Genomic DNA, 26,542 nt, shown 5'->3' on the forward strand with positions numbered 1-26,542 from the left:
CGTTGTACTGTTATTTGTCTCTGTTGACTAATGAGTTTGCCGACCACTAACTGCTAGAGCATCAGCCCAGTCCTAGAAGAAGCAAATAAATGGAATTGAGCTTGGGTAAAGGACCAGTGACAGGCACAGCGCTGTTGCCGCAGGTTAAAATCTGTGCTGACCCAAGAGAGAAGTCAATTGGTCCCAACTAGGAAGAGAAAAAAAATTCCAAGGCTAGGCCACCCATGGGTGTTCACAGATTGGAGTGAGCTCCCTGTCAGTGTGAGAAGAGCACTTGGGTGGAGGGCAGGAGGAATATCATTCTCATGGAACATTAAATCAGACATGTTCAAGATGCCTGGAGGGCCCATTGTGCTGTAAAAATAGCTCAAAGACACATTTTTCAGCCCAGGGCTCCTGAGTTCGGAGGCATGAGCTTCCAATTTCCTGAACTGACCTCAAGTTTTGACCAAAGAAGAAGTGAAAGCTGCAGCTAGGAGTTTTTCTCTACTACGGTTTCACTTTTCTACTAAGATCTGATGTTTCTGGTAAGATTAGTCTCAAAACATAATGCTGCAAAGAAGAAGCCAGTCAGAAGAGCAGATGTACTAGATGGTTCCATTTGTATGAAGTTCTAGAGTGGGAAATATAAATGGTAACAGAAACGTATCAGTGGTTTTCTGGAATAGGAGGTGGAAAAGGACATTGGCATGCGAGAACTTCTTGGGATAGTAACATTTTTTAAAATCTTTATTATAATGTGGTTACATGGGTGTAGACATGTGTCAAGACTCATTGAACTGTACACTTAAAATGTGTGCATTTTATTGAATGCAACTTATCCTATATAATAAAAGCCTAATATGCAAATCGACCAAATGGCAGAACAACAATGACTGGTCGTTATGATGCACACTGACCACCAGGGGGCAGATGCTCAACATAGGAGCTTCCCCCAGCCTGCAGGCCCCAGGCCAGCCAAAGTGGGCGCCAGTGGGGGCCCCTGATTGCCCCACCAGTTGCCCCACAGAGGGAGGTGACTGGTGGCGGCAGCTGGGGGCAGGGCCGGCAAGTGGGTGGCACCAGGCCAGCCAAGGCAGGTGCCAGTGGGGGCCCCCCCATCACCCCGCATATTGCCACACAGATTGGCCCTGATTGCCGGCCAGGTCAAGGGACCCTACCCATACATGAATTTTGTGCACTGGGCCTCTCGTACCTTAATAAGTTGACTGAAAAACAATGTAGGCAAGAGAACATCAAAAGTTTCTGGAGCCTAGAGTTTCAGAATCCATTTGTTGCATTTGCAGCCTGAATGGAGATGGCCTTGCTTGATATAAGTAGAGAACAGCAAAGCCAGGGTGAAGGCTCAGCAGGCTGGGCAGTGGAAGTTCCGGTTGGAGAGGTGCATCGCAGCCAAGTTGTGGTGGCCTTCACTGCTAGGCTGGGTGCTTAGGTTTCAGTCTGTAGCTAATGAGGAATGAATGGAGGGTGTCAGCTAGAGCCAGGTGTGGTGGGGAGGCTCCTTCGGCTCTCAGCAGTACTTGGAAGAGGAAGAAGCTGGAAATGAGAGCACCATTTTTGCTACTCTCAGGCCAAAGATAAACCACAACCTCTCCCCATCTCAAGTTGCTGAAATTTGGGCTGTCCCAAAGCCTTGACCCCTCCCTGCTCTCATTCCCAGCTGGCTCAGTTCCTCATCTGGCCCCTGGGTTTATAAAGCACCTCAGCCTCTGCTGTCACCTTCAGTAAGAGAGGCTCCTACAAAGAGACTCTGACCAACCTCTGCCCAGGAAGAAGCGGAGGACAAGACGATGACCAGACCGTACTATGTGGTAGTGGCCCTACTGCTGCTAGCAGAGGCCTCCAGGCTTGGAGAAGGAGCTTCTAATCCTGGGTTTGTGGTCAGGATCACCAGAAAAGGCCTGGAATATGGTAAGTGGGTTTGATCATTCCTCTGGTGCCCACTGTTGCTCATCAAAGTGATGTAACCAGGATTTTTGAAATCTCAGGTTGTGCCCTGCCCGGCTTAGAAACCTTGGGTATGTCACCCTCTGGGCTTCAGTTTCCTCATCTTGAATTATAAAAGGTTAAGGGTAGGACTAGATCAGCATTTTTTCCTGGGTGGTCCGGGGAGCCCCCACATTAGAATTGCTGAGACACAATTCTGGAGATTCACCAAGATTGACTGATGTTGGGCCTAGGAATCTGCATTGTTGACATGTGGTCCAAGCAATGGTGAAAAACCCTAAGGTTTGACCACACTGTGGGAAATGATTCCTCAAATGTCCCATTGTATTCCATCATTGCTTCCACGATCTGGTTGAATGAATAAATAGCAATGATTGTCATTTACCTGACACTTTGAGTTAATGATCTAATTTAATTCTCAGGCTCAGGTTGGTATTATTATTATTATTATTATTATTATTATTACCATTTACATGTGGGGAAACTGAGGTTTATGGAATTTAAGGGACTTTCTTGGGATTATACCAACAGTAAGTGGCAAATCTTGCATTAAATCCCAGTCCTTTTGTGATTCCAAAACCTGGCCACTCAACCGTTATGCTTGGTACCTCCCACTGAAGGAGCTAACTCCCTCTATTTGCCCCCAGCCCGCCAATATGGAATGGCCACCCTGAAGAAGGAACTGTCCACCATCAATGTGCCTGATTTATCAGGAAGCTTCAAAGTCGGTTGGATGGGAAGTGTGAGCTACGAGTTTAAAAGGTGAGGTCTTCATTCTTTACCACAGGGGCAATGGAGGAGGAAAAATGGGGGCCTAAGGTCAAGGGGAAGGGAGATAAACATGGGATCAGCACTTGACTAGAGGCAAAAGGACCATAGACAGCTCTTATTGGGCCTCTGGAAAGTGCTATGTGTTTCCTGAATCGTCGGGATGGGAGAGAAACCCTTTGAAGTCTTTCACTAGCCCAGCAGGGACTGGCCCTGGATTTCCCCTCTACCAGGAATCCCTGGCACTCTCCTGATTACCCAGATTAGGAACCTACTTGAGACATACCATCCATCCCTCCAGAGCCTGGTGGGCATCTGTAAGCAAGGACTTAGAGTCTTTCTGGAACCTATTCACATTTTATTTGCATGCCATCTCCTGAGGACAGCATCCACACATCTCCCCAGTGAGGAATAAAGTAGGGGGCCTCCTGGTCCCTGGTGAACAAGTTCTGATTCCTCATCTCTCTCCCCCAAAGACTTAACTGACCTTATTCTCCCTCCAACTTCCACATATTCAGTATTAGAGTCCTCACTCCTCTCTCTCTCTCTCTCTCTCTCTCTCTCTCTCTCTCTCTCTCTCTCTCTCTGAAAATATGTTTTTATTGATCTCAGAGAGGAAGGGAGAAGGAAAGAGAGACAGAAACATCAATGATGAGAGAGAATCATTGATTGGCTGCTTCCTGCATGGGGTGGGGGGAGGCAGCGGAATGGGGACCAAGCCCAAAACCCTGGCATGTACCATGACTGGGAATTGAACTGTGACCTCCTTGTTCATAGGCAACCACTGAGCCATGACGGCTGGGCTCCTTTCTCTTTTTTAACCCACTCTTTAGTTGCATGGATTTTTCTTGCCCAGCCTCCTCAGTGTCCAGAGTCAGCCCTTGAGGATACTGATAGAAAAGGCTCCTCTTGGAATCCTTCCTGGAGACAACACAGTGGGCAAAGGAGAGCTATTTTAAATGTGTGTGCGTGTGCACGCACACACACACACACACACACACACACACACACACACACTGTCCAGGCCACGCCATTTAGAGGTCAATGCCCCTTCCCTATCCCTAAACCACCTCTTACATCTGGTTTCCACAGTAGGTTACTATGGTCTGTTAACACATCCAGACCTGCCACCAGCTATGAGCTTTTTGAGGGCAGGGACTGAGTTTTGAATCTCTGTGGCCTCTGTGCCTACAGCCAGGTAAGACAGAGCAGGATCTCAATGAATGTTCAATGAGGGAACTCCTAAATATTGATCTGACAACAGTCATAAACTCCAGTGGCCACCGGGGAGTGGGTAATGTAGATGAGTATTCCAGGCAGAGTGACTATATGCAGTGGGGATCAGCGGGAAAGAGGGAACTTCAATGGAGGCAATTTAATAGAAGATCTGAAAAGCCAAACAGGAAATGATGAAGCAATCCAGAAATTAGCAACAACAAAAAGTTATTAACAAACCCAGAGCAGGCAAGACAAAGAGAGGAAAGGTATCAACAGAGCACAGTAGCGAGGGCTTCAAAGTAGGAGTTAAGAGCTTGTCTGAAGCCAAGCCTAACTAGAAGTCAGTTGCAAAGGATCCTGGGAAATGTAGTTTTCAGAGTTCAGTCACATCCACTATTAGTCAGAGCAAGAGAAAGAAAGAGAATGAACCTGAGAGCAAATAGGCAAATTATAAGTACGATGTTTGTCTGGAGGGCATCTGCCCCATTTAAAGGGGGCAGCTGCTATGCACTGTAGTTGATTGATGCTGTAAGGAAATAAGAACATTGTCTTTTAATATTTTCTTTTCTTTAATTGATTTGAGAGAGAGGAAGGGTGAGGAAGAGAAAGGGAGGCAGAGGGAGAGAGAAAGACAGAGGGAAATAGCAATGTGAGAGAGAAATATCTATCTATTGCCTCCCACAGGCACCTCAACCAGGGATTGAATATACAACCCGGGTATGTGCCCTGACCAGGAATTGAAACCACAACCCTTCAGTGCACAGAACAATGCTCCAACGAAGCCGCACTGGCCAGGGCTTTTGACTTTTTCAAGAGAAACTAGAATTTTAGTTTAGTTTTGTTTTTCTTCATATGTTTACAAGGAAATGTCCTCATTTTAAAATGTTGGCAATTGATTCAAATTGTTAAGAACACAGGAAAAGCAGAGCTGCAGCATATTGATCCTATGTTTGGCCCACAGATCACCAGGGCGTGATCTCAGACCTAAATTGTGAGCCCTTATTTGAAGTGTGGGGAGCAGACAGAGGAAGCTGCCTCCTGGAGACAGGGCACATAATGCTAAGCCAGCTCACAGGTCCTCCCAGTGGAGAGGGCCCAGTGAGCATGACAGAAGTTAAAGGGGAGGAGCAGCTATTGGAGGCAGGTGTCACAGACAAAGGGAAGGTCTTGAGGGAAATCTTCCTGGAGGAGGGAAAGCCCATGCAGACCTGTAGGATGTGGGTGCAATGGTTTGGTTGTCCTCTGTGGTTTAAGTCAATAAGTCAGAAAGAGAGTGTGAGAGGCTGGAGAGGATTCTGGGGATTCATTCAGAGGACTGATGTGGTCCTAGTTTTTCTGGATTTAATAGTCTGCCTTCCTTCCCCAGCCTGAGAATCCGTAGCTTCCAAATCCGAAACTCCGATCTGAGCCTACTCCCAGGGAGGGGTGTCAGAGTCTCCCTGTCCAATAACTACGTGTCTATCAGAGGGAACTGGAAGGTGGAAAAGGCTTTCATGTAAGTAGTACTTGGGTTAGAATGTCTCTCAGCTCTGGGCAAGGGTTCTACTCTGGACTTCCATTTCTGGATTCTTAAACGTCCAATCTATAAAGGGCCCAGATCTGATTACCTCTAAGCCTCAGTTTCATTATCTGTAAAATAGGGTTAATTATAACCCAACCCAGATGCATTTGTGGATTAAATAAAATAGCAGATGTAAGGTATTTACAGTATGCCTGGAGCATAGCAAATACTCAGTAAACACTGGCTATCTTAGTTAATGGTAAGAAGCGGCTGTCAAAATAATATAAATGGAGCCACTTGAAAATAGAGCCGGATCTGCCATGCCAGAGGAACGCCTTGCATGTCTTATGTCTCAAACCTTTGGAATATTAAAGCAGGGAAAAATAACCTTTGCACCGAGCCTAAAACAATCTTGTGCCCCAAAGAACTGTTTGCAAAGATAACAAGACAGTAGATATATGACTACTGAACTGATGACTCCTGGAGTTAAAATTAAAAACAGCATTTAGAATTAATATCACTATGTTATATCTTCAGTAATAGAAATGCCTTCCTTCTATTGAATCATTGTTCCCCTTCCCTTTCTCATAAATACCCATTGCCTTTGTCTCCTGATTGAAACATTGCTTGGGCTTCTTTCTGCCTTATCAATGCTTCCTGAGTAGCTATTGTTATTGACCTCAAATAAATGCTTGTTGCCTCTCACCTTGAAAGGCCTTTCGATTTTTAGGTCACCAGGGCTCAGGCAGGATGCGCAGCTGGTTAATGGGGAGCTAAGAGCTAAGCCTGGGTCTGCGTTCTTCTGGCTCCTCTTTCTGGAGGCGACTGATTATTCCCCATTTGGTTCTCATTTCTCCCAACCAGCACCCTACAGGGTACTTTTGATCTGAGTGTGGATGGTGTTTCCATCTCGATTTATCTGAACTTGGGCAAGGACGGGTCTGGACGACCCACTGCCTCTGTGGCCCACTGCAGCAACTCCGTTGGCCACGTCAGCATTCACATTTCTGGAAACCTAAGGTAAGCCACCCCATCCACTTGCTGGAAGTTGTCAGAACTGCCTCAGCATCCAGCTTGCCCACAGGATGTCCCTGATGGACCAGAAGAGCAAGATTTAAGATTCATCAAAATCAGAGGTCAGCCCTGGCTAGTGTGCTCAGTGTTTAGAGGATCAGCCCACGGACTGAAGGGTCGTGGGTTCGATTCCCAGTCCCTGTCAGGGCACATGTGAGAGGCGACCAGTCGATGTGTTTCTCTCACATCAATGTTTCTCTCTCCCCCCCCAGCCCTTCCAATCTCTCTTTCTAAAGATCAATGGGAAAAATATCCTCGGGTGAGGATTAAAAAAACAAAAGATCAGAGGTCAGTGAACTAAAGTGTGTGGGCCCAATCCAGCAGGCCACCTGTGCTTGTAGATGAAGTTTCATTGGAACACAGTCACGCTCATTTGTTTGCATTTGTTCTGGATGCTTTAGCACTACGATAGCAGAGTTGAGTAGTTGCCACAGAGACCATGCAGCTTGCAATGCCAAAAATATTTACTATCTGGCCCTTTAAGAAAGTTTGCTCACCTCTTGGCAAGACTGCCTTTAGTAGGTTACCATTTGAATTTGCTTAAAAAATCCAGCATCTCAAAGCTACGTGCCTGGGGCAGATGCTCAGTGAATATCGAATGAATGATGGTGACTGCCTCCCACTCTGTTTTGGTTGCACTGCATCACTCAGACCCTGGCAGGAAACAGAGGGCAACTCAAAGGCTTAGCTGACAAGAATCTAATGAAGAGAACATTCACTTGAGACTGGCAGCAGCAGGGAGCTATTACCCTCCTAGGGTTGAAGGTGAGAGGGAGGGAAGGGTGTTTCCAGAGCCTGGAAAGAGCTGGAACCTTGGAGAAGAGCTCTGGGACAGCAGGCAGAGGGACCTGGGTATAAACATCCCAACTCTTCTCTCTTTCCTCCCTGTGTCTCCCTTTGACCAAAACAACTAGAAGCCAGATAGCAAGAAGGCTTGAGAGATGAATCTGTTCATCAACCCCCACGATGCTACCTGCAGAACCCCAGGAAACACACGTGTCTGATGTTACCATATCAACTTATAATGCATATACATTTCTAATACATACCACTAGTCCTTCAATCAGCAAGCGAACCATCAAGAAAACTTTATGGGAGAAAATTTTTTACTGGAAGTAATTCCACTAACGCAGTTCACTTATTTCCCACAACCTCTCACCCTCACCCCCAGGTGCGAACAATGTGAGAAGCTCTGTTCGGGGCCATGATTCTCACAGAGTGGTGTCTGTGGTTGGGAGGGGCTTTCGGTGGGCAGCTTTACCTGAAGTGGGTTAGACTCACAGCCTGAGCACCATGAGGTTATTCAGCAATGTCCCTCAACACCTACCTGAGCAGGTAGAAGGGGCTCAGTGCACGTTTGCTGAATGAAGGAACGAGTGAATGACTAATTGCTAAGTGACCAGATAAGTTGTGTGATGGACTTTGCAGGGTACAAAGAATGGGTCTTACTCTCCTTATCATACCTTTAAAAATGTAAATGCGTCTGAGTTCATTTGCATAGTTCAAAATTCAAAAAGTGCAAAGGGTACAGAATGAAACCAACCAACTCTCTTAGCCAGGGCAACCAATATAGTGTCTAACGTCTCGTTCCTGAGAGTCTATGTCTGAACATGTAGATAGTTTACCACTTCATGTTAACACATTTGGTAGCATGCTATAGAGAGTGCTATATCCCTAGCTCGCCTTACTTCACTATGTCTTTGTAAGCTCTTCCACACCTGAACATAAGAGCTTCCTTTTCAAAGTACTCCATCATATGAAGACACTAAAATGTAATAATTAGACCTCTATTGATAGACTTCTCTTTTTAGTGTAAGGGGTTTTCTTCCAGTCTTTCGCTACTACAAACAATGCTACAAAGGATAACCTTGTGCATAACATCATTTGGCATCTGGACAAATAAGTTATTGGGTAAATTTTTAAATGGTATGTGCATTTTGTCTTTTTAATATATACTAACAAATTGCTCTTGCCGTGGTTTGCTAGTTAGTGGCTGTTTCCCCCCATCACCGTCAACACAGCATATTATCAAAGATTTAGCTTTTTGCCAGTCTGAAAGGTGGGAGTATATCAGATTAAATTCACCTGGCTGTGATCTTCTTGGGATAACATGGGGAAGGTCGCATCTATGGGTAGCCCTCTTCTTGGAAATCTCAGTTCATCGTAAAGTGGATCCTGACCCTCTTTCTTCTTTTCTTCAGCTGGCTCCTGAACCTTTTCCATGAAAGAATTGAAAACAAGTTAAAAGATATCTTGAAACAAGAGGTAAAGAAAGGATAAGTAGATTTTTCCATTAAAAATCATTGACAGGTGCATATTTGATATTTGGAAACAGTCTTGTCTTTTAAGTAGGTTATCATTTGAATTTACTTTTAAAAAACCTTATTTATTTGTGGTGTAAAGGCAAACCTCAAGGCTTTCCCCAGAGTGAATGATCACATATCTAAATTGGCATTTGAAACTGACAGTGTTTGATATCTAGTTGTAGATAATATTAGAGAGATATGGAGAAGTGGCTTTGGATCCCTGCCTCATACCATACACAAAAAATCAATTCCCAATGGTCTAAGGCAGTGGTCGGCAAACTCATTAGTCAACAGAGCGGTTTGCCGACCACTAGTCTAAGGATTTAAATGCCAAAACAAATCTAAAACTTTTTAGAGGATAAACCTAGGATATCTATCTCATCTTGAGGATAGGAAAATGTTTCTTAAATAAGACTACCCACTCCAAAAAAAAAAGGCATCATATTGAGAACCGCACTGGAGTTGGCCCTCAGTATTTCTCACCTCTGGAAAAGGCCTTGGCCTTGGAGGCAAAGAGGTACCTCTTACATTTACCCTTTGTGTATATTTGGACAAATCAACACACATCCTGGAGCATCAGAGATGGAGTAGGAATAGCTGGAATTAGGAAATCACAAGACTAAGGGCTTCTGAGATCTCCCAAGCTGTAATTCATGGCTTACAGAGGAGTAAATTGGCCTACTGAGGAATACAATTCTGGAGCAGACCCTCCGTTGGCTTTACTTTGAAGCCCTCTGGTGGCCATAGTTAGTACTGCCTACAGACCAGGCACCATGCTCCTTGACAGATTCACTGATGACAGAAACCCCAGTAGGAAAAGGAGGCAAAGGGGCTGGGAAATGGGGTGGTGTAGCCTCTAATTCAAGAGCTTCCTCTTATATTTAGAAGCTCTTCTGCTTTGTCCCTCTGCTCTCTAATATAAGCATTTATGTACTACATTGCTTGCCACTCAGCTGCCAGAAAACCATGAGAGTGGTAGACCCTAGGGCAGTGTTGACTTGACCACCATCCACTTGTAACTGGGTTCTAGGAACTTAAATTGGGCCCATCTGTTTGCGAGGCCAGCCCGAGTGGGACAGTGACCAGGTGTTGAGGGTGGTAGTGGTCTCTTCTCCCTTTCACCATACTCTCTCCCTCCCCTCACATATCTACCTACAAGGTAGGGATATAACACACAGTTCCTAGGGTGGAGGGGGCGGGAGGAGGGAGAAGAAAGGACTTGCCTGACTTTCTCACCCACTTTCTCGGCAGATCTGCAAAATCGTCAGGACATCAACAGCCTCACACCTGGAGCCCTATCTCCGGACTCTGCCAGGTTAGGAGTCCCCTCACTTCTCGGGTGCCATCAGATGCCATGGCACCCAGTACCCCTGGAACCACCACCCCCTCAAGAGCCCTGGGAGAATTTTCCCCATTAGGCACCTCTCCATTTTACAGTTAGATATGGGATGACCACCTCTTGGGGGGTCTGTTCTCTAGAGGTGGGGGAGTAAGGTGACTAAAGGTGGTGACTCACAAACCTGCTGGGAGCACAAGGTGGGCAGAAAATTAGGAATATGTGGGAGAATCATGTGTTTGCTTTTACAAAACAGGGGTGCTCTGACCTCCCTGTGCAGGGCTGGGGACCCTCCTAGCCCTGACCCTCTGGCTGACACAGGTACCTTTTACAATCACACATCAGGTCAGGTCTCCCCCTCTTCTTGAAATCTATCAAAGACTCCTCCGACTCTCAGAATAATGGGCCAGCTGTGGGGGACAAGGCCTTGCATGGTCTGGCCCAGACCACCACAGCACTGTCTCCAGCTTTACCTTGCTCCCCTCCCCAACTCAGCCAGCCACTCCGGTCCCTATTCATCCCTCTAATATACAGTGCTCCATAACACTGGGAGATCTCTGCACATATCATTCCCTCTGCCAATGCCTTCCTCCACATTTACCCCCCTTCACCCAGTCAACACCTGCTGTTCCTTCAGATCTCAGCCAAAGCAACACCTCCTCTGGGAAGTCTTCCCTGACTCCCCATGCAAGTCACTTTACCCCCAATTTAACTCCTGTTATATGGCTGGCATCATCCTATGGACTTCTACCTAACATCTAACATACTAGCAATTGAACATTTATTTCCTTGACTATTTGATTATTTCCTCCTCTGAACTTATGCTCAGTAAATACTAAATTAATGAATTAATCAATAAATGAACGAATGAAGTACTCTCCCTGTGACTGAAGAGACATGGATATGCCCCAGCCCATTTCCATTCACCAAAGGCTACTACAGTCCATGTGAAAGGAGCTCCCAGTATAGAATGTGCACAATTGTGTTTAGCCACTGTTCATAATGCTGCCTCTTTCCCATTCCATAGTCACCCTGATGATTGACCAGGTTGCTGGCATTGACTACAGTTTAGTAGGAGCTCCCCAGGTGACCTCTCAAGGCCTGGACACGCCCTTCAAGGTAAGGGGTTCTAGGTAAAGGGTCTTGGAGCTGAGAACTGGCAGGAAATCAGCTGCACCTCTCAGAGTCAGCTCCTATTCTCCCTCTCCAGCACACCTGCCTGTCAGTCCACATCCTTGACCAGGGCCCACAGTGGGCAGATGTGATACTCAGAACTGCAGAGCAAAACCTAAAACAAGGTTTCTGAACCAATGTGGTGAATCTGTCTGGAGTCCAGAGAGAGCTGAGCTTGAATCCTGGCTCTATCACTTATGTGGTGTAAGAATTAAACTCTCTATTAAATTGGAATAATAATAGTCTTCCCCATAAAGTTGCCATAGGAATTAAGTGAGATATGTATAAAGTGCTTAGCAAGTGCCTGGCACCTAGCACATATATAGGGTAGCATTGTTATTACTATCTGCCCACGCCTATCGTAGACTAAAGAATGGCTCTCTAAAATGTCCATGTTCTGGAACAGAGTTCGGAATCTCGGAGGAAAGGCAGGGGAGGGTGGGTGGGTGGAAGGTAATCAACCAAAGACCATATATACATATATGCATAACCCATGGACACAGACAATAGGATGATGAAGGCCTGGGGTGTGGGCGGGGGCAGGCTGGAGGGGGCCAATGGGCATGTCCTATACCTTGAAATCTGTAAATGCTACCTTACAGCCCTAGCCAGTTTGGCTCAGTGGATAGAGCATTGGCCTGCAGACCGAAGGGTCCCAGGTTCGATTCTGGTCAAAGGCACGTACCTCAGTTGCAGGCTCCTCCCTGGCCTGGGCTCTGGTCAGGGCACATGCAGAAGGCAACCAATCAATGTGTCTCTCTCACACTGATGTTTCTCTCTGTCTTTCTCTTCCACTCTCTCTAAAATCAATGGAAAAATATCTTTGGGTGAGCATTAAAAAAAAAAAACAAAGTTCCCTTACCTGGCAGAAGGGATTGGGTAGGTGTGATTAAATTAAGGGTGTTGATGACAAGATTATCCTGGCCTGTTGTAATCACTGGGATCCTTATGGAAGGGAGGTAGTAGATAAGGACAGAAGGCAATGTGACAATGGAAGTGAGAGTTGGAGTGAAGCAAGAGGTGATGCGATGGAGGGACCACAGCCCAGGGGATGCAGGTGGCCTCTGGAAGGTAGAAAAGACAAGGAAGCAGATTCGCCCTTGAAGCCTCTAGAACAGTGGTTCTCAGCCTTTCTAATGCCGCGACCCTTTAATACAGTTCCTCATGTTGTGGTGACCCCCAACCATAAAATTATTTTCGTTGCTACTTCATAACTGTAATTTTGCTACTGTTAATGAATCGTAATGTAAATATCTGTGTTTTCCCATTGTCTTAGGCTCTACAGCAGCGGTTCTCAAGAACACAGATATTTACATTACAATTCATTCACAGTAGCAAAATTAGTTATGAAGTAGCAACGAAAATAATTTTATGGTTGGGGGTCACCACAGCATGAGGAACTGTATTAAAGGGTGCGGCATTAGGAAGGTTGAGAACCACTGCTCTAGAAGGAGCCCAGCCATAACCTCTTGAGCTTAGGCTTTCGACCTCCAGAAATGCAAGGGAATAAATCTGTGCTGATGGAAGCCACTAAGATTAAGGTAATTTATTACAGCAGCCACAGGAAACTAGGACACCCCTCTTCATACTGGTCTCTTCCACAACTCCCCCGTGGGTTGAGCCAGGCCCTGGAGTGCCACGCCCTCCAATTGTATTTATTTAACTAACATGTATGTGCTTCTTACTATGTCCCAGATGCTGTTCAATATTAACTGCTTTAAGTTTCATATTAGCTCCATGAAGTAAAAACTTTTAGCCTCATCCCCATTTTACAGGTGACGGAGTTGAGGCACAGGCAGTTAGTGACTTGCCTGAGGTTGCAGAGCCAGTAAGTGGCAGACCAGGACTCAAACCCATACTGTTAAGCTCCAGAGTCCATGCTTTTCACCACCGCTGGGCCTCCTGTCCTGTGTCCTGAGCCCGAGTGAACACAGGACGTACCTCCCCACCAAAAGAGGGATTTCAGGCAGCTGTCAGGACCTAGATGTTGTGGGGTCAGAGGGAATCTTTCAGGACCCCTGAACCCACATTCTGGAGAGAAACTGCACCTCCCCCCCCCCCCCCCAACCCCAGCCACCTCCCAGGCACAGGAGGCCTCCCCCGGCCAGGCTTTGGATGTCTCTGCCTGACAGCCTCTCTGGAAGGAACCCTGGGTGACTGATATGTCCTTCTGTCTCCAGGGTGAATTCTTTAGCCGAAGCCAGCGCTCCCCAGTTCCCTTTGATGCTCCTCTCATCAGGCTGCCCCAGGAGCATGACCGCATGGCCTACTTTGCAGTTTCCCCATATGTCTTCAACACGGCCAGCCGGGTTTACCACCAGGCTGGGCACATGAACTTCACCATCTGAAATGAGGACGTGAGTAGGGGACGGAGGAGGCTGGGGTCCAGGAGAGAGCACCAAGTGGGACTATAGACCCTCTCTGGATGTCCTAGGAAGCTAGGGGAAGAATGTGGAATTTGGAGCCTGCCCAACATGAGTGCCAAGCCAGGCTGTGCCTCAGTTTCCCTGTCTGTGCACATGGACCCCCAGGGGTTCTAAGAGTGATTGTAAAGAGGTTGTGTCTGGCGCACAATACACGTTAGCTATTATTGGCAGGAATTTACAAAACTAAGACAGACTCCGGTGTGTCAGAACAGGTTCTCTGAGCAGCAGATGCCCAGATAGCATTAGACTTATAAGAGTCTTATTGGGGATCCTGTGAAGGATCAAAGAGAGAAGGAGGAGGAGGTGGGAGAGCCCTCAGACTGCGATGCGATGTGGTACTCACACCTGTGAACAGAGAGGGAAGGCAGCCGGTGGACATGCTACTGCATAGCTCTGGGAAGTCTCAGCCAAGCTGGTGGGGGTGCAAGAGCACAGCTTGCTGATTGGAGGAGGACCACACACATCAGGCAGAGTGTGAGGATTCGGCTTTAGGCCAAAATCCTACATGTGTTCTTTCACACCTGACCACAGCCGGTTACACAGGCCAGGCCAGACCTGGGGCAGGGCCAGTGCTTGTCAGTCTCTTAGAAGGAGCTCAAGCCCCGCCCCACTCCCACCCAAGACTGGCATTTCAGCATTCCTAGTCTTGACACCTCCGGTTCAGAGGTCTCCTTACGGATGGGGGAGGAGGGGACACCTCAGCCAAGACTCTGTTCATGTGCCTCGGATGAGACCCCTTCCCAGTCTCCAAGACGGTTTTCTTCAGTCTCAGTACTTTTCTACTTCACCCCCACCCTGTCTCCTCCACCTCTTCCCCCTGAGTCCACAGAACAGCAGGGCCCTTTGGTTCAGGGATCCCCTGGCATTAAGATGATCCCCCAGCCCATCTGCATCGGCACATCTGACCCTCGAAGATGCCATGCCACAGGGGAAAATGGACAATGGGGGTGCGGGAGTGCCCTTTCCTGTTGGTCTCTTGCTTGTACTACCACTCCGAATCCTGGCAGTGATCTGACAAAATTCTCCAGCTCTACCACCCCAGCCATGCTCCGCAGGGGCTGCGAGCTGCCTGGGAGAGCGTGCCTCAGGTGTGAATGCTGTGGGGCCTGAAGGGGAGGCAGTGGCAGCCAGCTGCCCGCCTCTCTGCTGACCCCCTTGAAGGGAGTTCTGAGCAGCACAGCTCCGAGCCTATGCAGTGATAAGTGCCATAGGAGCTGCCCAGGTAAAGAGTGGGGATCTTCAGGGAGGAGAGATGAAGGAAGGTTGGCTAAGAACAGGTGTAGGCAGGGTTCCCCATAACAAGCTGAAAGATCAGCAAGTGACGAGGTGGGTAGAGAAAGGTGAGAGATGGTGAGAAACAGATTTTGGGGGGAGCTATATCTGGAAGCTCCCTAAATCCAGATTGTGGTGGTGAGCAGTCCTCATTGGCCTTTTAGGGGATCGTCCTGAAAAATAATAAATAACAATAACAGACATTTATTAAGTACTATTCAGTATGTTCCAGGTACTGCACTTCATGCTTTCTCCACAGACTATCTCATTTAATCCTTGCACAGCCTGTACAGCAAGTGTCATTATTATCATCCCCATTTTACAGATACAGAACCTGACCGCGTTTCTCAGCAATCACTCGGCTAAAGAATGGTGGAACCCAAGCTGTCTGGCCTCCGAGGCCACACCTTTCACCACCATGATGTCCTGCTTTGTAAGCAACTACCTGTTTCTTCTGCTGCAGAGTCCTCTGGACTTTCCAATTCACTTGCACACCAAATCACTAGGGGCCGTGATTCCTCAGGTAAGACCGCTGCCTACTCATCATAGAGGACAAGGCAAGCCCCTTGACCCTAGGCCAAAGTGGAGTTTGTATTTGAGCTATGCATAGACTTTCTCCAAACAGCTTACCTATTAGAACAGTGGGTAAAGATAAAAATTGTTCATTTCTTTTGTATAAAATTCCCATCATTCTGATTCCTTATGGCATAAATATGGAGGATCTGGATTCAGACTGCCGGTGTTTTAATCCTGAGTCTGCTATTTTCTATCTTTGGAACTCACCCTTGTTGGGTCTTAGTTTCCTCATTTGTCAAAGAGGGACAGCAATAGTACCTGCCCCACTGAGTTGTATCAATGGGAGACAACAGCACTCAACCATTACAATGTACAGAATCCTTCCAAGGCACAAATGGGGCATGTTGAGCAGGCTAATAATTGATATTTGCTTGATGTTTATGTAGAGCATAGCTGAAAGGAGGCAGGAACAGAGTGAAGAAGAGCACTCAGCCTTCCCTCTCTCTCTCTTTTTTTAAAAAATATATTTTATTGATTTTCTACAGAGAGGAAGGGAGAGGGATAGAGAGCTAGAAACATCGATGAGAGAGAATCATCGACCAGCTGCCTCCTGCACATCCCCCACCAGGGATGTGCCCGCAGCCAATGTACATGCCCTTGACCGGAATCGAACCTGGGACCTTTCAGTCCGCAGACCGACGCTCTATCCATTGAGCCAAACCGGTTCCGGCAGCCTTCCCTCTCTTGAACCAGGCAATTCAGCTCAGCCCCAAACTTGCACACTAGTTAAAACAAGTTGACCAGCATAAAAGGAAATATAGTGACCAGCCATTCTTTTTTTTTTTTTATAAAATATGCTTATTGATTTCAGAGAGGAAGGGAGAGGGAGAGAGAGAGATAGAAACATCAATGATAAGAGAGAATCATTGATCAGCTACCTCCTGCATGCCCCACACTGGAGATCGAGTTCACGACCCAGGCATGTGCCCTGGCCAGGAATTGAACCGTGATCTCCTAGTTCATAAGTTGACACTCAACTACTGAGCCACAACAGCTAGGCAACCATCTATTCTTATTGGAAATGCCCATTGGGGTGTCTCACCCACCTCACACTCTTTATCAGAGTGCCCTTTCCAACCACAATAGCCATCTATTGAAAAGGAGTTCTGGAAAATACAAGTTTCTCCATCCTGTGATATTTCCACTGCTGATTTCAGGCCCTTAGAGATTGAACCAGAGTCCCTCCATTTGTGTTCTGCCCTCCCTTGAGTCTCTGCCCTCTTTCTACAGCTGGCCAGGTTGTACCCCAATACAGAGCTAGAACTTGAGATATCACCTGAATCAGCTCCATTCTTGATGTTCACCCCTGGAAATGTTACCTTCATGCCAGTGATGAACATCCAGGCATTCGCCCTCCTGCCCAACTCTTCTAACCGCAAGCCACTCTTCCAACTCAGGGCGGTAAGTCTGATTCTGGCTGGGGCAGCAAAGGGTTATGTTTGCCATGGGTGTAAGCCCCTCCCTCAGCGGAAAGACTAGGAGACTGCACAGCTGATAGATGCTGGAGGCTATTTATTTCCACTGGAGGTATAAGTGGGCCTTGCAATTCTGATCTGAATGGCCAGGCTTCCCAAGGGCATCTATATCTATATATATAATAGCCTAAGTGACGGTTACGGTGGAACGACCAGAATGACCAGTCTCTATGATGCGCACTAATCACCAGGGGGCAGACACTCAACACAGGAGCTGCCCCCTGGTGGTCAGTGCACTCCCACAGGGGGAGTGCTGCTCAGCCAGAAGCCGGGCTCATGGCTGGCAAGCGCAGTGGTGGTGGTGGGAGCCTCCCCCACCTCTGCGGCAGTGCTAAGGAGCAGCGAGCCGAGCGGTAAGGAGTGAGGGATCCCGGATTGCGAGAGGGATGTCCGACTGCCGGCAGTCAGACATCCCCCGAGGGGTACCGGACTGCGAGAGGGCGCAGGTCGGGCTGAGGGATACCCCCCCACCTGGGTGCATGAATTTTGTGCACTGGGCCTCTAGTAATTAATATTATCAGAGTTTCAAGAAACCTTAAAAGTCATTCACTGCAGCTGAGTTGAAAATTTTAGCTTTCTCGCTGCTGTTGGTTATAAAAAAACTAGAAGCCCAGTGCACGAAATTCGTGCACGGTGGGGGGTTGTCCCTCAGCCCAGCCTGTACCCTCTCCAATCTGGGACTCCTGGAGGGATGTCCGACTGCCCGTTTAGGCCCGATCCCACCAGGATCGGGCCTAAACGGGCAGTCGGACATCCCTCTCACAATCCAGAACTGCTGGCTCCCAACTGCTTGCCTGCCTGCCTTCCTGATTGCCCCTAACCACTTCTGCCTGCCAGCCTGATCACCCCCGTAACCACTCCGCTGCCAGCCTGGTTGATGCTTAACTGCTCCCCTGCCAGCCTGTTTGCCCCCAACTTCCCTCCTCTGCCAGCCTGGTCACCCCTAACTGCCCTCTCCTGCAGGGTTGATCACCTCCAACTGCCCTCCTTTGCCGGCCTGGTCACCCCTAACTGCCCTCTCCTGCAGGGTTGATCACCTCCAACTGCCCTCCCTTGCAAGCCTGGTCCCTCTCAACTGCCCTCCCTTGCAGGCCTGGTCCCTCACAACTGCCCTCCCTTGCAGGCCGGGTGCCTCCCAACTGCCCTCTCCTGCTGGCCATCTTGTAGTGGCCATCTTGTGTCCACATGGGGGCAGGATCTTTGACCACATGGGGGCAGCTATATTGTGTGTTGCAGTGATGATCAATCTGTATATTACTCTTTTATTAGATAAGATAGAGGCCTGGTGCACAGGTGGGGGCCAGCTGGTTTGCCCTGAAGGGTGTCCCGGATCAGGGTGGGGGTTCCCTTGGGGTGTGGGGCGGCCTGAGTGAGGGGCCTGTGGTGGTTTGCAGGCCGGCCACACCCCCTGGCAACCCAAGCAGAGGCCCTGGTATCTGGGATTTATTTTCCTTCTACAATTGAAACTTTGTAGCCTGGAGCGGAGCCAAGCCTGCTGTTCCCTCCGGGGTGGCAGCCATTTCTGTGGCAGTTAATTCACCTTCTACAATTGAAACTTTGTAGCCTTAAGCGGGTGAGCCCAGCCAGGGTGTGCGGAAAGCTTTGCTTCCCCTGTTGCCGCCGGCAACCTTGGCTTGCTCTCTCAAGCTCCATTCTGCCGCCATTTGTTTGAATTTGTTTACCTTCTATAATTGAAACTTTGTAGCTTGAGTGGAGGCTTAGGCCTGCAACGGCTATGGAAAGCTTGGCTTCCTCTGTTACCTGGGAAACCTTGCTCTCTGTGGCTGTAGCCATCTTGGTTTGGGTTAATTTGCATACTCGCCCTGATTGGTTGGTGGGCGTGGCTTGGTTGGTGGGCGTGGCTTTATGTAGCAGAGTGATGATTAATTTGCATATTACCATTTTATTAGAGAGGATTGTTTAAAGCATAACCCTATTTAAATTGTTATAAATGAAAGTTATCAAATTATCTTTTTAAAGAAGATATAAAATTTAAAGAACTCTTATAATAGCAATACGCTTGCTATTGATTTATAGACTCAACATAACCCCTATCAAAAAAATCCCAGCTGGCTTTTTTGCCAGATAACAAGCTGATTCCAAAATTCATATGTAAATTCAAGGGACCCAGAATAGCCAAAACAATCTTGAAAAAGAAAAATAAAGTTGCATAACTCATACTTTCCTATTTCAAAATGTACTATAAAGCTATATTAATCAAGATAGTATGGTACTGGTGCAAGGATAGATATAAATATCAATAGAATAGAATTAAGAATCCAGAATTAATTCCCCATATTTATAATCAATTGATTTTCAACAAGGGAACAAACACAATTAAATGTGGAAGAACAGACTTGCAGGAAATGGTGCTGGGGCAACTGTACATCCACATGCAAAACAATGAAGTCAGACCACTATAATCAAAAATTAACTCCAAAAGGATCATAGACCTAACTGTGAGAGCTGAAACTATAAAACTCTCAGAAAAAAAATATAGCAACAAGTTTTCATGACCTTGGGTTAGGCAGAGCCTTCTCAGATCAACTCAAAAGCACAAGCAACAAAATAAAAAAATAGGTAAATTGGAGTTCATCAGAATTAAAAGCTTGTACTTCAAAGGACACCGCCATTCTAGAAAGTGAAAAGACAGCCCACAGAATCAGAGAAAACATTTGCAAATCTTATATCTGACAAGGGCTCAGGATCTGACAAGTGCTCAGATATTCTCTGAACTTCCCTTGATAGTCTGCTCCAAAGTCATGCTTATAGGGGCAGATAGTCTCCCAATTCAAATACTCTGAGTCTAGTTTGGGCTTATTCCTCCTTATTTTTCTCTCTTTTTTGTGAGTATGTGTGTGTGTATTAATCCTCACCTGAGGATATTTTTTCCCCACAGCTTTTCAAAGAGAGTTAGGGAGAGAGAGAGAAAGAGAGACACACACACACATCGACTGGTTGCTTCCCACACATGCACTGACCAGGGGCAGTGAGCGAACCCACCATCTAGGTACATGCCCTTGACCGGGATTCAAACCCAAGACCCTTAGGTTCAAGGGGCAACACTCTAACTATGGAGCCACACCAGACAGTGCTTATTCGCCCCCTTCTTTTTTTTTCTGCCCGCTTCTTGATGCTTACATTAAGATGGAAACCTCAGCCCTAGCCGGTTTGGCTCAGTAGATAGAGCATCAGCCTGTGGACCGAAGGGTCCCAGGTTTGAGTCCAGCCAAGGGCATGTACCTTGGTTGCAGGCTCAACCCCCAGCTGCACGCGAGAAACAATCAGTTGATGTGTTTTTCTCAAGTCGATGTTTCTCCCCTCCTTTCCACTCTCTACAAAAAAATCAATGGACACATGTCCTCAGGTGAGGATTAACACAAAAACACACACAAATGAATGTCTCTTTCTATCTCTCCCCACCTCAAATAAACAAATAAAATAATAATAATTTTTTTTAAAAGATGGAAACCTCAGAAATCTTAGCTCACCTTTCTTAAAGTTAGCTATGGAGCCACCAACATCCTGCATCCTCAGTCCATAATCCTTGAGTAGCTGCCTTTTCCTCCTAAGTCCCACATCTGGCCGTGGTTTCTATTTCCAGAGATTTGTCTCCTGGACTGGGAGCCAATACAATGCCTACATAGCCTGAGAATCTGGGTGGTGTCCTTTTGCTTTTAGAGAACTAACATCTCCGCCACCGTCAGTGTGAGCTCCGGCAGGGTCCTTGGCTCATTGACCCCAGGAAGGTAAGAGGCCATGGGTGTGGGTGTGAGCAGGTGTGGAATGGGTGGTCAGAGCATCGAGACTGGTTCACTGATAGGGCTGGAGCTACCCCTTGGGAACAGGAGTCTCCACTGGGGCGGTCTCATTCTCTCATCTGGCCCCTCTGAAAAATGCACATTGGCAATGCCTCAGGGGAAAAGCCAGAAGCTGAGAAAAGCTGCCAGGGACCAGAGGTCACCTTCAGGTTCCCCGTCACTATGGGCTCCTCACTTCCCCTCATAGGCACCAGTGAAGGAGCTGAAACTTCTGCATAAAGAGTACTTAGAAACAATAGTCCAGTTGGAGAGGGTGGGGCTTGGAGCTGTATTTGCAAGGACTTTACATACAAGATTGAGAAAAACTGTCAATATTACACACCAGAAAGTGCAGATTTTGGATGGAGGATTAAAGGTGCCCCAAGCCACTGCTTACTGCTCCATTGCCCAGGTACCCAATCAATAGGCAAGTATTTATTTAATCAGGGAGTTCAGGCTTTGGACAGCAGAGACTATACCACCCCGCAGTAGTTGGCACTGGCCCTAGTGGTACTCTCTGTCCAGAGCTCTCACCTGTGCCCCATGTCTTAGCTGCTCTGGCTGCTGCTCCCTGCTGAGGTACAGGTGCAATGGTTCATCAGAAGAACAAATTCCTGGTCTCAGGTTTAGATGCCTGTTGGTTGATAGAATGCCCTAACCCCATTCAAATGAACATCTCCCTAAGAGGTCTTTAAAAAGAAAAGCTAGTCCAGCCAGTGTGGCTCAGTTGGTAGAGTGTTCCATGCACAAGTAGGTGGCAGGTTGGATTCCCCATCAGGGCACATGCCCGGGTTGAGGGCTTGATCCCCAGTAGGGGGCATGCAGGAGGCAGCCAATCAATGTTTCTCTCATCAATGTTTTTCCCTCTCTCTGAAATCAATTAAAAATATCATTTTTTAAAAAGAGAAATAAGTTAATGGTGCGCTTTTAGAGGTCCCTGAATTTGAGTGTATGCATAGACCTGGCTTGGGGTGTCTGCAGTATCAGGGAGGCCAGCCAAGAGCTTAGTCTGAGGAGACAGCAAAGTGAGCAGAAGATCTCACCCAATAATTTACTCTGGAATTATTAAAATTACTCTGCTTCATAAGCAGAAAGCAGAGATCTGTCTAGGGTAATTAGAATTCCTGAACAAGGGAACCAGGTCAGCAGCCAAAGGGAGCAATGGGGAAATTGGTGTCCGGCTTTTATAGTGACAGCAATCCAGGTGCTGAGTCCCTCTGCCTTCCTTCACTCCAGTGGCTGCCAGCTGCCTGCCATTACCATTTGTGGTGCCGCTCTTTTCTTTTTTTTCTTTTTTTAATATATATATATATATATATATATATATATATATATATATATATATATATATATTTATAATTGAATTCTAGAGAAAGGGGGAGAAAGAAATATCAATGTGAGGGCAAAATATCGATTGGCTGCCTCCTGTATGCGCCCTACAAAAATCGAGCTGGCAACCTTTCAGTGCACGGGACAATGCCCAACCAACTGAGCCATACCAGCCAGGGCCTCTTTTCCATTTTTATTGTCTATTCCCATATTATACAAATAATCCATGCTCATGGCAAGATAAAAAAATTTAAGAGAATTTAAAAAGTTTAAACAAAAATCACCCATAATCTTGCCTCATAGAGACTATTACTCTTAATAGTTTCATGTTTCCTTCCAGTCTTTTTTTATACATTTATATATAACTGGAAACATACAGTGCATTGTTTTTTATATTCCACTTTCCCCAGTTAATATTTATGTCATCATAATTTCTTCCAAGTTATCAAAAGTGCTCAGATAACACTTTTTTTTTTAATGCCACTTCTTAAATCACAGTGCATGCTTAAAGCCTTAAATTGCAGAGGAACCGTTGGGTGCCCAGCCCTGAAATGCCCTTGCCCACAGGGACTGCTCACCCCACGGCATAAGTGTGAAAAAGTATTAGCCAAGGCCTGGCGTGAGCATGCTTCTCTCTTCTCCACACAGTAAGCTGAAATTGGAGCTGAAACACTCCAACATCGATTTCTTCAATGTGAGTTGTTTTCTCTTCAGTATTTCTTGACAGTCTTGTCCAAGCAGGGCATCATGGGGTTCAAGAAGTGACAAGGTCCCAGAAGATGATGCACTGCAGTCTTGCTGGAAATGAGACACCACCTCTGAAAGTTAACCAGCCGAGAGGCATTGCCTGAGGGCTCAAGGGGGACAGGACAGGGACATTGAGAGTATGAGCTTTGAAGGGAGATAGATCTAGGCTCGGAGATCAGCTCTGCCATTTGCTAGCTGTGTGTCCTTAGCAAATCACTCACCCTTTCTAAGCCTCAGTTTCCCTGACTGTAAAATGGGAATAATAGTGTCTACCTCAAATGGGGGCTGTAATATAAAATGGGGGCAATGAATTCAGTAAGACGCTTTGACAAAATATCTCACATAAGCTCTCAACATATGTTTATTATTGTAATAATAGTGGCCCAGGTACACAATCCCTGATGGGTTTCAAAATTGAGACTTTTTGAGATAATATATGGCGCATGCACCATATTATATAACAATTCCAGCAGGATCTGGGGCAGCACTCTATAATCAAACACATTACTATTTCTGCCACCAAATTTTAAAATATCCACACAAAGTAGATAGCCCTATGACAGTTGCGGTCATTTTGCCTTAAAATGAGCTTGCATGCAGTTATGGAGAATGAAGTTCAGAGAGTTGGAGTTTGGGGGGACTGCGAACAGGGAGCTGTTTATCTGTGTTTATCTGTAGTCAACCTCTATTTTGTAAATGGAATGACATGTCGATGTGTCCAGAGGTGGGGGCAGCTGTTCTTTTATTGGACTCATTTTTATTCATGCCTCATTTGATCCTTTTGCTCTGGCCCCTCCTGTTCCAGGTGAGGTTGCTGGAATCCATCTTCAATTACTATGCATCCTACATCATATTTCCCTTTCTCAATGGTAAGAATAGCTGCTACTGACTGCCACGTGTGAAGGTTGAATTCTACCCTTTCGGTAGCATTTATGGTTCATTCATTTAAGACATTGAGCCTGTATTCTGTGCTGGCTGGGGTACTGTCCCTCAGAGGTCACACTTTGTTGGGAAGGCTTACATGTAAGTTGATAAATGCCACGACAGGAGGAAGCACTGGGGCTGCAGGAGCTAGGAGGAGGCACTGAACATGACTTAGAGGTCACCCCAGGAGGTGAGGGCTAAGTGAGTCCAAAGCACAAGGAGTTAGACCCAAGAAGAGGAAGCATCCCAGGTGGCACATGGAGAATACCTGGAGTTAACACGGTGGGTCCTGAGCCAGGTTAGGACTGTGGTCCTTGGGGATGACTCCCTGGATAGAAACTGCACGGCCCAGCCCTGGCCACTTTGGGTGATGATTGAGGAAAGGCTCTTGAAGGGATAGAAGCCCAGGAGGCTGTAGACTCCTAGAGGCTGATTTCCCAAGTGTTTGCCTGTGTGTATTCCCCACACCCTGCCCCGAAAAAACACACACAGCCCTGAATCCAATAGTCTCCATTACAGTGGCCCATTCTCATTGGCCAGCTGCAAATGCAATGTCTGTGTCTCCACACCTCCCACCTCCCAGTGTTTTCTGTCCAGCCCGCTCTCTGCTGTTTATCTTCCAGCAAAGCTTGAGAAGGGCTTCCCACTACCTCTGCCCAGGGACACCTACCTCAACGGCTTGGAGCTCCAAATCCATAAGGTCAGTGAGAAGAGGGGCCTGGTGGGGAGCTCTAAGAACGCCTGGGAGGGCTGCTTTCGGGTTGATGGATATTAGGGGGAGTCCTTAACTCCCACTTACATCCTAGACCTAATTTTCATAGAAAAAAATGTTTTGAATTTTGGTGTATAAATGGCAGGTTTTGATGATCTGAAATCTGGGCTTCAAGTACAATAGCTCAGTTCTCAATATTTCAGGTCCAACGTTAATTGAACACCTACAATGTGCAAGGTCCTTAGCCATGTATGGCAGAATGTGCAAAGGCATCAGATTAGATGCAATACTTTGGGGTTGAGGACAGGCCACCTGAAGAAGCCCTCAATGTCCTTGGTGGAGTGAGAGTCCCCACTGGGCCACTGACCAGCCCTCCTACCCACAGCAGCAAGGGATGATCCTGGAGAAAAACTGACCATGCCTTCTAGTGGTAGGAACCCATCAGGGCAGGGGACATGGACAATCATAGTACAATTTATGATATAAATCCAGAAGTACCAGTTTGCAGTGTCTTCACTGTTCATGTTCTTTTTAAACTTTTTTAAAAAACGTATTGATCATATTTTTTACTCTAAGGTAATCCAGGACTACATTCTCAGAAATTATGTGAGGGGAGTAAACTCCAGCAGCACCCGAGTATACATTATTCCCTGGGAGAAAACATTTTGGAGGAGAGTGGTTATGGATGTCTTCCAGAAACCAGAAGCTTAGGATATGCAAATAATTTCTTGGGGGCCAACAACTGATAAGGACAGCTGATAAGTTTTATTTTTATTTTAAAACTAGAAGCCCGTTGCACGAAGTTTCGTGCAATAGACCTTCCTTCACCTGGCTGCCAGCACCAGTTTTCGCTGCCAGCACCAGTTTTCCTCTGGCCACCCGCCGACCAGAGCGCCTCCCGCCAGCACGATCGGCCACCCCGAGAGGAACTCCGATCGGGAGGCGCTCGATCGGCGGGTGGCCAGAGGAAAACTGGTGCTGGCAGAAAACTGGTGCCGGCAGCCATGCAATCAGCCACCCCGAGTTCCGCCCCCCCCCCCCCCCCCCCCCCCGCACCTTCTGCTGGCCCCATGGGTCCTCCCGCAGCGCTGCTGTTGGGGCCTGCGGGAGGAATGGGGGCGGGGACTCATGAGTCCCTGCCCCCTGCTCCTCCTGCCAGCCCAATCGTGGGCATAGCGGAGTGATGGTTATTTGCATACTTCCCTTTTATTAGGTAGTATATATTTTTATTGATTTCAGAGATGGAGAGGGATAGAAACACCGATGAGAGAAAATCATTGATCGGCTGCCTCCTGCATGCCCCACACTGGGACTTGAGCCTGCAACCTGGGCATGTGCCCTTGACCGGAATCGAACCCGGGACCCTTCAGTCCACAGGCTGATGCTCTATGCACTGAGCCAAACCAGCTAGGGAAAGGACAATTTTATAAAGACCTCCTTTTATAAAAGCCTAAGGTCTTGGTTTCTGCACTAACTGGGTTTTTATTCAATAACTTGCCTCTCCCTAAGAAAGTTTCCCTTCTAGGAAGATCCTATGCAACTCAGATAACGGCCTTTCTTGTCTGCCCTTCTGTCTTCTCTGCAGAACTTCTTGTTCGTAGGGGCCAACATTGACTAGACTGAAGACTGAGGAGCTCCTGTGGCTGGAGGAGTGGACACACCACAGCGCGACTGGCCCTGCCTGCCCTGTGGAGCCCCAGTGGCTGTGACCATTCCGTTTCCTCTGCCATGAGTGTCCCTGTCCCCATGGACACTAATCACCAGGAAGCCTGCCTGACCATGGGGCACCTTCTCCAGCTTCATCCTCCTCCTCCTCCTCCCCATGTCCCTACATGTTCTTTGCAGCTGTCCTCAGCTTTACTGTGGGGAGCTGACCCCATCTCCTTACCTGTCTGGTGCTAAAATAAGCCTTGGTGAAGAAAAAGCATGAGCTGTGACCAGTCACCACGCAGCCCAAA

General features: G+C 47.1%; 1 protein-coding gene across 1 annotated transcript; it reads left to right on the forward strand.

Moving 5' to 3' along the window:
• Positions 1–1,790: 1,790 nt before the first annotated feature.
• LOC307107491 (lipopolysaccharide-binding protein-like) lies at positions 1,791–24,647 on the forward strand (the record flags this gene model as incomplete). Its single annotated transcript, XM_079784727.1, is given in 15 exon segments — positions 1,791–1,911; positions 2,595–2,709; positions 5,300–5,428; positions 6,299–6,454; positions 8,710–8,773; positions 10,066–10,129; positions 11,178–11,269; positions 13,504–13,668; positions 13,672–13,680; positions 15,347–15,544; positions 16,828–16,998; positions 20,754–20,821; positions 22,850–22,895; positions 23,754–23,817; positions 24,496–24,647. Coding segments are annotated over 15 exon segments (1,614 nt in total).
• Between the last annotated feature and the right edge of the window lie 1,895 nt (positions 24,648–26,542).

Source organism: Cnephaeus nilssonii (assembly GCF_951640355.1).
Source record: "Cnephaeus nilssonii genome assembly, chromosome: 11".
Lineage (NCBI taxonomy): Eukaryota > Metazoa > Chordata > Mammalia > Chiroptera > Vespertilionidae > Cnephaeus > Cnephaeus nilssonii.